This window comes from Hibiscus syriacus, unplaced genomic scaffold (assembly GCF_006381635.1).
Source record: "Hibiscus syriacus cultivar Baekdansim isolate YM2019G1 unplaced genomic scaffold, ASM638163v2 tig00112114_pilon, whole genome shotgun sequence".
In the NCBI taxonomy this organism is placed as follows: Eukaryota; Viridiplantae; Streptophyta; class Magnoliopsida; order Malvales; family Malvaceae; genus Hibiscus; species Hibiscus syriacus.
Genome location: NW_024063255.1, coordinates 805,090 through 818,145, shown reverse-complemented (window position 1 = coordinate 818,145; position 13,056 = coordinate 805,090). Strand labels below are relative to the sequence as shown.

Genomic DNA, 13,056 nt, shown 5'->3' with positions numbered 1-13,056 from the left:
AAATATGAAAAGAATTTATGAATACAATATGTAACCACCTAAACTTGATCATAACGTCCAGAACGAGTCTAGGGGTTTACAAATTTTATTAGGATAAATTTTTAAACATTGTGTCCCCAAATTTTGACTTTCATTATAATTTAGTTTCCAAACTTTTGAACATTTAAAATTTTACAACTCTTGATCTAAATTAATCCTCAAACTTTTGAACGTTATGATTTCATAACCAAACTATAAGCACATGCTAATTATGTCTCCTGTTAATAACACTGTTAAAAAATGTTATGTCATGTAGGCATTAATGTGTATTATATAATAGTACGATGTTGCATAAAAGGTAATTAATGTTGTATCACGTCCCTTGTAATCATTATTTAGAATGAGATTAAAATATGCTTTGATTTTTAATTTTATTCTCATAATTTGTTTATAATTCTTTCTACACTTCAAAGTTAAATTATTATTTATTTAAATTCAATATTAACTATTGTTTATGTAACATCATATTATTACATAATTCAAAAAAGTATTTACATGACAATTAAATTTTTTAATGATTTTGTTAATAGAGAACATGATTAGCATATACTGATAATGTAGAGGTAAAATAAAAATGTTCAAAAGTTTAGAGATAATATGATAATTAAATTTTTAACGATTTTATCAATAGAGAACATGATTAGCATATGCTAATAATATAGAGATAAAATAAAAATATTCAAAAGTTTATAGACTAATTTAGAATGATGATCATAATTTAGGGATAAAATTGAAATGTTAAATTCTAGAAGATCAATTTAAAACGAGATTCATAATTTGAAGACGAAATTTGAATGTTTAAAAATTTGAAAACCACTAAAACAAAAACCACAGTTCCGATATATACGATACAATTAAATCTAATAAATAATATATGTTATTTTAACTCTTTTGATTTGGACTATATTGGTCCGTGAAGTTTTTGGACCAAATTAATTATTGAACTTATATTTTAGAGGGACCAAATTTATAAAATTTTAGTAGAGCAAAAATAGATTATCAATAAAAATATAAAAAATATTTAAATTATATAAAAATTTAAACTTTTCAAGGACTTAATTAGTCAAGTAGTCTGATTGAAAAAAATAAAAGACTGGTGATCAAAATGAAAATGGATAATAGTTAAGTGACCATAAGTATAAGTTACCGTTTTAACTATTAAGATGAATAATATTACATTAAATATAGTTATTAATAATCAGAGTATTGATTGCAACCGACCTTAGCTCAGCCAGCTTTAACTTCCATTACCTACCCAAAGCCGGCTCCTTCAACGCCTTGCTGCCAAAATTCCTCCTCAATTAAAATGGAAGAAACCCTCCCTTAAGGGTTTCTACATATATATAATAATTAGTGCCCCTCTCTCTCTCTCTCTCTCTCTCTCTCTCTCTCTCTCTATATATATATATATATATATAATGTAATTTTAATTTTATGCAAATTTAGGATTATTGGATAAGTAAAATATACGATTGAGATTTACTTTTTTCTCTATGAATATATTTTCATTCCTTATTGTTAATCTCAGTGGTCTATTTTCACTCATATAACGGTACTAAATTTGTTTCAAACTAAAAAAGATTTACATTGTGTTATTAGATAAGCAATTTTCAGTTATCGGACATCGTAAAAATTCTAAATCAATTATTGAGATGTTACATGGGATTTTAAATAGATTCTACATTTTAGTTTGTATTCAAATTACTCCTTATCTTTGTAATTTGGGTACCATATTTAAAATTAATTTCAATTCAATCCTTAATAATTTGAATTTCTAGGTCCCTTTAGAGTCTAAATTTCACTTTTATTAGTAAAATTATTACCTAAAAATTCTAACATGTAAATCAAGGTCTATAAAACTTCACATCGAAAAGGAAAAAAAGTCACGGAGATTATAAGTGATGACATACTGAAATGTCTTTTCAAAAGAGGATAGCAGTTCTTCACAAACCTAAGAAAGTGATGAGCATTAGTAGTGGAAGGCAATTTGCATCAAAGACTTGAGATTTTGGGAGTTGGAGATGTGAAGTTGAGGAATTCAGCATCTTTCTCCAACAAAAGCATCCTTTTTTCATCCAATGTTATCCAAAGCTTCAACGTCTTTCCCACACTTTGTTCGGACAAAAACAACGAGGTTCCTGAAATCAGACCCCACTTCCCCAAATGGAGCAACCCATCCGAAATCAAGCTCTCTTAATTCTCGTACATTTTAAATATATTTTTTATTACTAATCTATTTTCATTCCTTAATATTTTATAAATTCTCTCTTAATTTTATAGGTTCGATTCTCTAATATTAAAGTTTACCTCTTAATTTTATAAGTTCCATACTCTAATATAAAATTTTACTTCTATCCCTACTATAACTCGTACACTACAAAACAAGTTCTAATGCCACAGCAAGGCATCCATATCCCTACCTACCTTCTGTCTCAACCGACAGAGCATATCAATCCATAACACCACCACCACTCCATAGATAGAAAGAGTTGAATCCAAATTAGCACAAAAATAAATACATATGTACTATGTAATCAACGTATTGGATTAGTTCAAATAGTAAATAACTTACTATTGTTTAAGTAAATCTCAAATTTAAATTATTGATTATACAATAATAATTATTAATAATCGATACGAATAAGTCGAGACAAAAACTTAAATAATCGGGAGATTAACTTGCTCTCCCACTTTAGGTGACTACTTCAATTAAGATGTTAACCTGCAGAAGAGTCTAAAACCCAATTTATTAATATAAAATTAAAAGACAAAGCGTTGGTAATATTTTGACCAAAATTATTATAAACTTTAAATCCAATGCAATATAACTTTTTAAATATAATCTAAATTAAAGTCAATGTCGATACTGATATCATAAAATAAGATGAAAATAGGATAAAATCACACAATAGAATTATACATCTTAATCAAGAAAAGATACCACAACCATAAATATATTAAACAACGGTAAGATCAACCGACCAACTATTTATATTAATTATTTATTTTCTATCCTTAAATCATTTATATAATAGAAAACGCATTTGAAATAAAATTCATTTTTTTCTGGTACAAATAGAACATATATATATATATAAACGAAGTTCAATTGCAAATTAGTACCATAACTAATTTCCTAACATGAAGTAAATATCAAATAATAATAAACAATAACATTCAGGTAGCAGGGACAAACATAAAACCTCCTGATCATCCCCTCGATCCATCCATGTTTAGAGGACTTGGGTCGCCACTGCTGAGACCATTGTGTTGATGCCGCACATAGCATGGCCTCGACAAAGGCGATAATAGCCATGTTCTCCCCATGTTTTGCCCCATGAGTTCTTGATGATCCAATATGGCTGATTTCCAAGTCTCAAGATTGAAAACCCTTTTGCACCATAGCCCACCAGTAGTACTCCATGGTTCAGCCATCTCTTCCCACATATTATTGGGCATGACACCCCACCTATGTAGGTTTGCATGAAGACAGCATTCAACCCCACTGCAATGGGCACAAAGGAATAGAAACCGAGTTCACACGTGCATCCAGGAACGAAATTATGATCAAATATTGAAAGAGACAAACTATTAAGCACTTAAAGCTAAAAAGTTGGAAAGGACAAAGACCTCATTTGATTAAATATTTAATCTAACAGGGACCCAATATACTATTCTATCAAAATTACGTGCAATCATAGATGAATTAGGATCAAATATTGGGAGGGTCGAGAATCTATTAGGTATCTAAATTTAAAAATTGAGAGGGACAAATGTCTTATTTGACTAATATTAAAGAATTTATTAAGTACCTAAATCTAAATCTAAAATCTGAATTTCAAAAGGGACACAGGTCTTATTTGACTAATATTTAAACTAACAAGGACCTAAGATGCTATTCTACCAAAGCAATTGAGAAACTACCATTCCTCCCACCCAACAAATGACTATATTCCTGAGTGTAACGAATGTTTATAAGAACAACAACCTATTTTGAATTATGCAACATGTTGTATAATGTATAGCTTGATAAGTTTACTTGCAATGATGGCATTGCACAAATTGAATATATGTGTTTTCAAAGGAAATTAACTCACCGGCTAGAGGGCCACGATGGACTAAATTTGCTGCGATTTGGTTTTCGTCGATGGGGATGTTCGTGAAATTCGCAACTTTAACGGCTGTTTTGTCGGGGTCGAACTTGCATTCTTCTCGTCTCCCTGTATACGGGTATGCACTCTCCTCCATTAAGCCTCCTGCATCGATCAAGTACTTATAGGCATTTGTCATTAAGCCACCACCGCAACCATTGTCGCATGTGTCCTTCTGCTTTATATCGCACTTAATTGGAAGGCAACATGGCATCAAAATAAGGAGAACGATTAAAAACCAGGCCATGAAAGAAAGTCGAATGGGTATGGTATCCAAAATATGACCAATAATTGTGAACAAGAACAAAGCATATAGTATGCAAATAATTACCACGTGATCACAATCAACAAGCTGTTGTTCACTTAGATTTAGAAGTTTCCCGGTTGCTATGAAATTGGCTCCTTCCATGGCCCCCGTAGTGCTAAATGCCCAACATGATCCACAAGTACCCTATAAATATATAATGAAACAATAATGCATCATCATCGTCTCAAGACATGCCTTTAGTGAATTAAGAGATTGGCATATTGGAAAAATGAACTGGAGAGGTGCTTGGTCGAAGTCAAACCTGATCTAACATTTGATTATAAAAATTAAGATCAACTTATACCATCCATCCCAAAACAACCCATAAGCAATCCTAAATGACCCGAAATGACCTGAACTTGGAAAAGTGCTAAAACCCAAAATCATTTATGTTTTTTTGAAAGGTAAAATCATTTATTTTGAACCTTGACGAATACATCATAACGATTGTCAAAACTATCGTGATACTGCTACAGCATCCTCAATACAATTTAAATATATAGTTATTTTAATAAAAACAGATATTGTCATAATGTCCGCAACATCCACAGTCGTGACACCGCAACTAAAATTTAATACCCAAAATTAACTCAAATTATTTAAACCTAAATTGATCCTAATCAAGCCCCTAATTGGGGATCTAATAGGAGGCATAGTATTTTGTGGTTTCTAAAATTTAACAATTAACATTATTTCAACAAGTGGGAAAATAGTGGGAACCATAAATTTTGATCCCAAAAAAAAAATCTGGTTAAGTCACCTGCGTCTTGACCTCAGTCACAGCTCCTTTTTCTCTCCAATCAAAGCTCTCAGGCAACCCATCAACCTCCAACTTCTCCGCTTCACCACCAACGCCATCCATCAATGGTGTTGCCGTCGTCGGGCCCTTGAGCCCGGTGTAAAGACTCTCGAATTCCTCCTCGGATAGATCAGAGAACTGAGTGACCCCATGCACAGCCGTAGGATCAAGCATCTGGTGCTCAGCAGCCCTCGCCAAGTTCTTGGCAAAGATCCCGAGGCGGTGCATGTACTCCTTCCCGGTCGAGTAGTTTTTCCCGTACGTTTCCATGTAGACTCGGAACTGATTGTAGACATGGTTTCTCGATAATTTGGTGTTGAGAATCGGGATATTTGGATCGTCTGTGACTTGGAGTATGGTTGGTTCTTGTGGGGTTTCGAGGAGAGCTTGGCTGAAAGAGAAGATTAGAGTCAAGGTTAAAATTCTGATGGCGACGGTGGTGGCGGTTGGAGTTGAGCTTTGCCCTCCTGCTTTCATTTTGATTTTACTTCTTCAGGGTTTTAGGGTTCTCACCGTTTTGAGGTGATGATTTAAAAGGAGTTGTGTTCACAAGTACAGCACGCCATGAAGGACACTTGGGATCGTAATGCACTGTGCTACGTGCATGCCGTGCATGGCTGCCTCGTGTTTCCAGAACAATACCCTTATGTTACCGCTTTCTTGCTTTACTTTCAATTTTTCTATTTAATTATTTGTATTTAATTTATTGATGATTATTCTAACTAATTGTTAAAAAGATTTATTATGAGATCATCTTTTTAAATTGAAGATCTAAAAATATTTATAAATATGAACACACATATAATAATAATAATAATTATTATTATTATTATTATTATTATTATTATTATTATAATAAATTATATAAAACGAACCTAAATAAAATTTTAAAATAGATATACTCATTTAAATAAAGAACTAATAAAAAGAAATCATATTCCAAAATAGATACGTGCCCATCCTAAATAAGTTATAAACCTATTTTCTCAACCTACTTTGCTATATTTATAATGTTAAAATTTAAATCGTTGATATCATTTAAAATATTTAATATCTCATATCACTAAAATAATTATTGATGAAAAAATTATATTTTAATCAATATAATTAAATAAAAACAATAAGTGACGGAAGGAATTGATCGTGGATTTTCTTTTAATTTAATGTTGAATATTCAAAATTACTATCACTAATTTTTTTATTTAAATATCATTTCTGTTTATATTAAATTATATTCGCATAAAATAGATATAAAACAATTCATGCGATTATAAACGATAATAAAATAAAACATCTCAAAGTCTATTTAGATGAATGATTCAAAAGCACCCTCAGAACATTAGTAAATGTGCTTATAAAATACGAACTAAGTGACTTAAAAGATTTGGATAATATTAAATGTGTAAACATTTGATATCAAATAATTGAGAATTATATTTAAATATATATTATTTTATACTTATCTCAAATTTATCGGAAAAATAATGTGTTTATGGACTGGATTTGAATTTTACGGCCCGATCTTTTTTCCCCCCTTTTCAGGGCAAGCTGAATGCCACCCGCTTACATATATGTGGTTACTAAAATAATAATAATTTTTTATAAGAGAGAGTTTTAAATCTATTAATTTAAATTAAATATTTTAAAATAACTATAAACAAAATAAAACTAATATAACTAACCATAATTTTAAAATTATAATCTATGAATTATCAACTTATAAGAACTCTAATTGATTTCATTTTTTTTACACAAAATTAAAGAGTGATAAGGGAGGAATGTAAGTTTCAAAGTAGGTCATTTTCTTTTTTAATATGATAATTGAATTTCATTAATAATAGCAATGGAAAAAATTAAAATTATATAATACTCAAATATAGAGAGAAAAATAAAGACAGTAATCATTAAAAGATTTCGTATAAAACCAAAATTATTAAACTCAAAAATATAATAAAAACAAAAACATCAAAAGAATTCAACAAATTTCATAAAAATATATTCGTGTCGAACAAGACATTTTACGAAATGATAAAATAGAGGTGTGCGAACCAAATTATTTGGTATGTTGTTTCGCTACACAATTTTGATTATATCGGCAAACAATATTTTTTCAAAGAGTGAGTATGACTATATGTGACCACCGACAAAACACTTAAAAAATAAATTTCATGAGGATCTTTGTGCGAACACCACAATGACCACAAACGTATGCCAAAAAAAACATATCAAAAGCCAAAAGGAACGTATCACAAGATCAGAGAAAATAAGTGTCACAAGATCAGTGAAAAAATATGTCACAAGAAAAATGATTATTTTTTGAAATTGAAAAGAAGAAAAAAAAAGTAAACAAACGATATATTATAAAAAAATAGAACTAATAATTAACTATGATTGGTAATAAACATTAAAATAAATATCACTACTGGCTAAATAAAAATAAAAATAAAAAGAGATATGATACAAAAATTTTGAAAGAAAACGTAGAGAAAAGAAATTTTAGTTTTTTTTTAAGAAAGTCCTTTTCTTAGTTCAATAGCTAAAGAATGAAAACCCAATTCTTTGTACGTCTCCTATTGCGATAGCAATTGAATTGAATGTCTTCTTAATTTTACTTTTCTTTAATTATTAAGTGCAAAGTTGATGATTATTTAATTGTTGTTTTAAACTTTTTTAACTAATTTAATTAAGTGGAAGAAAATTTAATTATTATTTGAAGGCGGCTCACAAATAGTCTGAAAATTGATGCATGATTTGACAATGTCCAAAAGAAACACCTATAACTTACTTTTTATGATTTGACAACTTTTATCTTCATTCGATGTTTTCAACATTTTCAAATAAACTAAAGGTAATTGCAATATATTTTAATAATTACTTTTTTTTTGTAAAATTATGTTATTAGTTCATCTATTTTGTATAAATTGTAAGTTCAGCTCAAATATTTAAATTTGTATATTTTAATTCATATATTTTTTTAATATTGAAAATTTAACTTAAACAGTAAAAGAATATTTTATCTAAAATTATTGAGACTTAAAATGATTATGTTAAAAAATAATTCATGTGTGGAGTTGTATTACGAATAATAAAAAGAATGATTTTGTGCTTATAATGTATGTAAAGGGATATATTGATGTTTTTAATCTATTGATAAATATTATTTTGGTTTTGAATATTCAAATAAAATTTTCTAGACCGCCATAGCCGTACTTGGGTAGTTAGGTTTAGGCTTATTTGGTTTATATTATAAAAAATAGAAAAACGTTGATATCCTAGAATTATTTAAGCACAAATTAGATATGAAATAATTTGAAACAAATCAAAAAATTAAATAGAAAAATAAAATATTATATCTCAAAACATAATCAATACAAATATGAGCGTGCATCAGATGATACCAACCGTGTGCACGTGAAGTTAAATCGTTTGATAAGATTACAATAAAAATATATATTTAAACATTTGGAGAAATTAATATTCAATCAATACGGGGTTGTTGATGATTTTCATGATCTAACGTTTTAATATGATTCGATTCGAATTTAAAAATTTTATATATCACGTTAAATCATCAATGGGTATTCATTTTTAAAACATTTAATCAGAATTATAAAACATAATCACAATAATCCTCATAGTAAATAATAAGTAAGTTTATCAAATTTCTCATTTATTTTAAATCTATTTTTATCAAATTTGAACCGCACACTCTTAAATCATTTTATAATAATTTTATAACTTCAATTCTTTTTTACGACAAATAAATTCTTCTATAGTTTATTCCATTAATTTTTTATTTTATTTAATTTTATCCTCTTAATATAATTCTTTACAAATTCTTTTCTCTCACCAATTATTTGACTCTATTATACACACATCAATATTATATCCTCAAAATACATTCTTTAAAAAATTTTAAAAATATATTATATGAGTTTAGATGGTATTTGATTTATTAATAATATTACAAATCTTGCATAAACAATTAAAAAATATGATATATATATATATATATATATATATATATATATGATTAGAGTAAAGTCTCATTTAAATTAGTATCAATCAATAATATAATATTATGTTAAATTAAAAAAAACTCAAATAAATATATTTAATTAAAAAAATGTAAATGATAATTATATAATAAAATAATAGTTACAAATTCGATTCACTCAAATGTTTTTATTTGATTCAACGACTTAGTTAACGAGGTTAATTAAACTGTCTCCAATGTCGTGGCTGACAAGTACAAGTAGAAAAAGTCAATTAACACTATCACGTGGCAGATTCTGGTTCTTGGCGCAAATTAAAAGAAGTGAGGCCGATTCCGCCGAATATCCTCTCCTAGACCACGTGATGGGAGGACAAATAAAGATTTTCCACGTGGCCTGATCTTTAGGGATAAGAAATTAAGGGAGGCACAGAGTTAGGTGATCAGTGACTCATCTAATTTAACGTCAATTTATCGCGATTAATTTCCAACTTCTCCGGAAACGGGAATATGTTCGCGAGTTTTTATATTTTGAAGATATTTAAGATTCGTTACAGTAAACCCCAATAGAGTGATAAGAGATTTATTATTAGAGAAAATAACTTCAGTGATCAAAAATGTCTTATAATATACGATTTTAACTAATTTTTTTTGGATTTACTAAAATGACCAACAAAATCGCAATGCGAAATAATAATCGCAACGCGATCTCCAGAATCGCAAATCAGTTACCAGAATCGCAACACGATTATGAAGAATCGCAATGCGATAGTACAAATTCGCATTGCGATTTTACATAATCGCAACACGAATATTAAAATCGCAACGCGAACATATAAATCGCAACGCGATTCTGACTATCGCAACGAGTATCCGTAAATCGCAACGACAATACGTAAAATCGCAACGCGTATCCGTAAATCGCAACGAGAATACGTAAATCGCAACGCGTATCTGTAAATCACAACGAGAATACGTAAATCGTAATGCGTATCCGTAAATCGCAACGACAATACGTAAAATCGCAACGCGTATCCGTAAATCGCAACGCGATTTTTAAAGCGTCATTACAATCGCGACGCGTATTTTATTTTCAAATTTCAAACACGAATATTAATTATCGGAACACTGAACCGTTCACAGTATATCCCGTAATCGCAACTCATAACTTAAAACCTAAAATCACAACTCAGTCCCATCTCTCACTCTCTACGGCGAAATCTGTCCCCATCTCCGAAGATTTCCGTCTCCATCTCCGGCGAAATCCCTCACAATCATTCAGAAATGGAAAATCAACCTCCGAGGGTTAGTTTTTTTAAATTTTTTATTTTGAAATTTTTGCATTATTTTAGGCTTTTCATATTGAAATTGATGATAAGTTTACTAGTAATTTCAATAATAGATTAACCATTTCACTTAGATTTCTTATTAAATTCATTTGATTATTGCCAATACTGCTAAACTGTTTAGTCTTTAACCCTGTGAAGTTAGTATTTATCTTTGTTTTGTCTTTTGGTTGAAGTAATGCAATCCATTAAAGTTTCAATTTGCAGAAGAATAATAGTTTCTAAACTTAAAATCGCAACATGAAAATGAAAATCGCAACACGAAAATGACTATCGCAACGAGATAATCGCAACGCGAAATGAAAATCGCAACGAGATAATCGCAACGCGAAACCAAAATCGCATTGCGATTTTCATTTCGCGTTGCGATTCTCTCGATGCGATTTTAATTTTGCGTTGCGATTCTCTCGTTGCTTTTTAAATTTCGCGTTGCGATTTTCATTTCGCGTTACGATAGTCATTTCCGCATTGCGATAGTCATTCTCTCGTTGCGATTTTCATTTCAACCAAAAGACAAAACAGTGTTGTAAATTTTAGTTTCAAGAATAAACTACTACTCTTTATGTTTATTGTTTTTGGTATATCTTCACAGTGTAGTTTTTGGTATATCTAACTTGGTATGTTTATTATTTTTGTAGAAATTTTTTTCGGCTTCATTGACATTAAGGAATAAAGTTAGCCTAGCCACTACAATTGCTTCGAAGCTTTCACCTGCACAAAGAAAATTGTTTGAGGAAACCTGCTTCGGGTCATGGCTAAGAGTACAGCATCCGGGTGGAGATGCTAATTTGACCCATTTGTGGCTTCAGACCATGACTAGCGATCTACCCGACAGTATACAACGTGGTGAGGAAGAGATATGGTTTCATTTTCCACCGGAGTATACTTGTTTTGGGCGGAAGGAGTTATGCTTAATCACTGGTCTACGATTCGGACACGATGATGTAGGCCGGTACACTCGTCATATCACCCGTCCATCATGGTTATCCCGAGTTTTTCCTGATGAGTTAATAGAGAAGCCGAACTTACACGTCGAAGACCTGAATAAATTGTTTAATAAGAAAGATGGTTTTACTCGGATGAATGACGTCGATGTTGTCCGAGTATGCCTTCTAGTACTTTTGTATGCCGGTTTTTTAGGCAGAGAGGCCAGACAACCTATTCCTCAGGAGCTAATATTATTGGTAGAGGACCTAAATGCATGGAATCTGTTTCCGTGGGGTTCATATATATGGAAAGCTACTTGGACTAAGTTGTCGACTGCCTTTGATGACCGCAAAAGTTTACGTGGCGATGGGTCGAAATACAATTTTTCAGGCTTTGTTTGGGCCTTTAAGGTAAGAATTTCTATATAATGTGTTGAGTTAATCGAATGACGAAATTGGCCAAGAGGGGGGTGAATTGGCAATAAAAATTTTGTGGAAGCTTTTGCAGAGAATTGAAAGTATTTGCACAGCGATTTACAGTGGTTCGACTTTCTTAAACAAAGTCTACGTCCACTACCTTAGCTATCAACACTAAGGATTTTCCAACAAATTCACTCATTTGTTCTTTCTTTTGAGGCCAAAGAGATAACCTTACAATTCCCTCAAGAGTATACCCCAACTCTTGAGAACACTCTTTTCTCAAAGAGAAGATTACAAATTTGCAAACTTACAAGAAAACCTCACAAGGTAAGATGTTTGCACAATTCTAGAACAAAGAAAAGAACACTCAAAGATGAATACAATTGAGCACAAAAAGTGTTCTTGAAAGCAAAATGAATATTGAATGAAAATAGGCTTGAAATGCTCAAACTTGAGGTTTGATGCTTTCTCTTTGATTCTCTCTTGATTCTAGTTGCTTGATATTTCTTGTTGTTGATCAATGGCTTCTAAGCTTGCTTAAATACACCTTGGATCACTTCTGAACGTTGGGGATAATTAGAGAAGATATTATAGCCGTTTTAGTGTGAAAACATTTAATAAAACAACTTGGACAGTGGGGGGAATCGGTTCCCTCTCATAGGGAATCGGTTCCCTAAGTGTAAAATTCAAATATTTCGACCGTTGAACAAGGGGGGAATCGGTTCCCTCCGAGCATTCTGGAAATCTCGGAGCCAAACCATTCAGGGGGGAATCGGTTCCTCCTAGGGGGGGAATCGGTTCCCTCTGAGTAATCTGGAATTTTTGGCTTTGAATTGGTTCGAAATACTTTATAAAATATTTTGAAATTGTTTTATGATTAAAACTTAATTTTACACTTAAGTAAGGATCAAAAATGATTTTTGAAATATTTGGAGTAATGTTTTGATATTCGAATAGTTATATCGAATATACTTAGAAAATCATTTGGAAAATCTTAAAATCCATTTAACTTAATTTGTTATATCGAAATATTAAAATGTTTCAACAATCTCCCCCTTTTTGATATAACAAAAC

The 13,056-nt window shown here is 30.5% G+C and overlaps 1 protein-coding gene across 1 annotated transcript; it reads right to left on the bottom strand.

Moving 5' to 3' along the window:
* Window positions 1-3,272: 3,272 nt before the first annotated feature.
* On the bottom strand, window positions 3,273-5,773 carry LOC120174658 (probable cysteine protease RD19D). The gene is made up of 4 exons (XM_039181441.1): window positions 5,258-5,773; window positions 4,522-4,641; window positions 4,137-4,380; window positions 3,273-3,544 (listed from the first exon to the last, which is right to left on the bottom strand). The coding sequence occupies exons 1-4, from the start codon at window positions 5,771-5,773 to the stop codon at window positions 3,273-3,275; spliced, it is 1,152 nt and encodes a 383-aa protein (XP_039037372.1).
* Between the last annotated feature and the right edge of the window lie 7,283 nt (window positions 5,774-13,056).

What these genes read in the sequence shown, in the direction of transcription:
- LOC120174658 (XM_039181441.1), bottom strand. Translation starts at nt 5,773, where the DNA reads ATGAAAGCAGGAGGGCAAAGCTCAACTCCAACCGCCACCACCGTCGCC. An exon ending in TTGTTGATTGTGATCACGTG is followed by an intron (nt 4,381 to 4,521) that starts GTAATTATTTGC and finishes CTTCCAATTAAG; the next exon opens with TGCGATATAAAGCAGAAGGA. An exon ending in CCATCGTGGCCCTCTAGCCG is followed by an intron (nt 3,545 to 4,136) that starts GTGAGTTAATTT and finishes TGCCCATTGCAG; the next exon opens with TGGGGTTGAATGCTGTCTTC.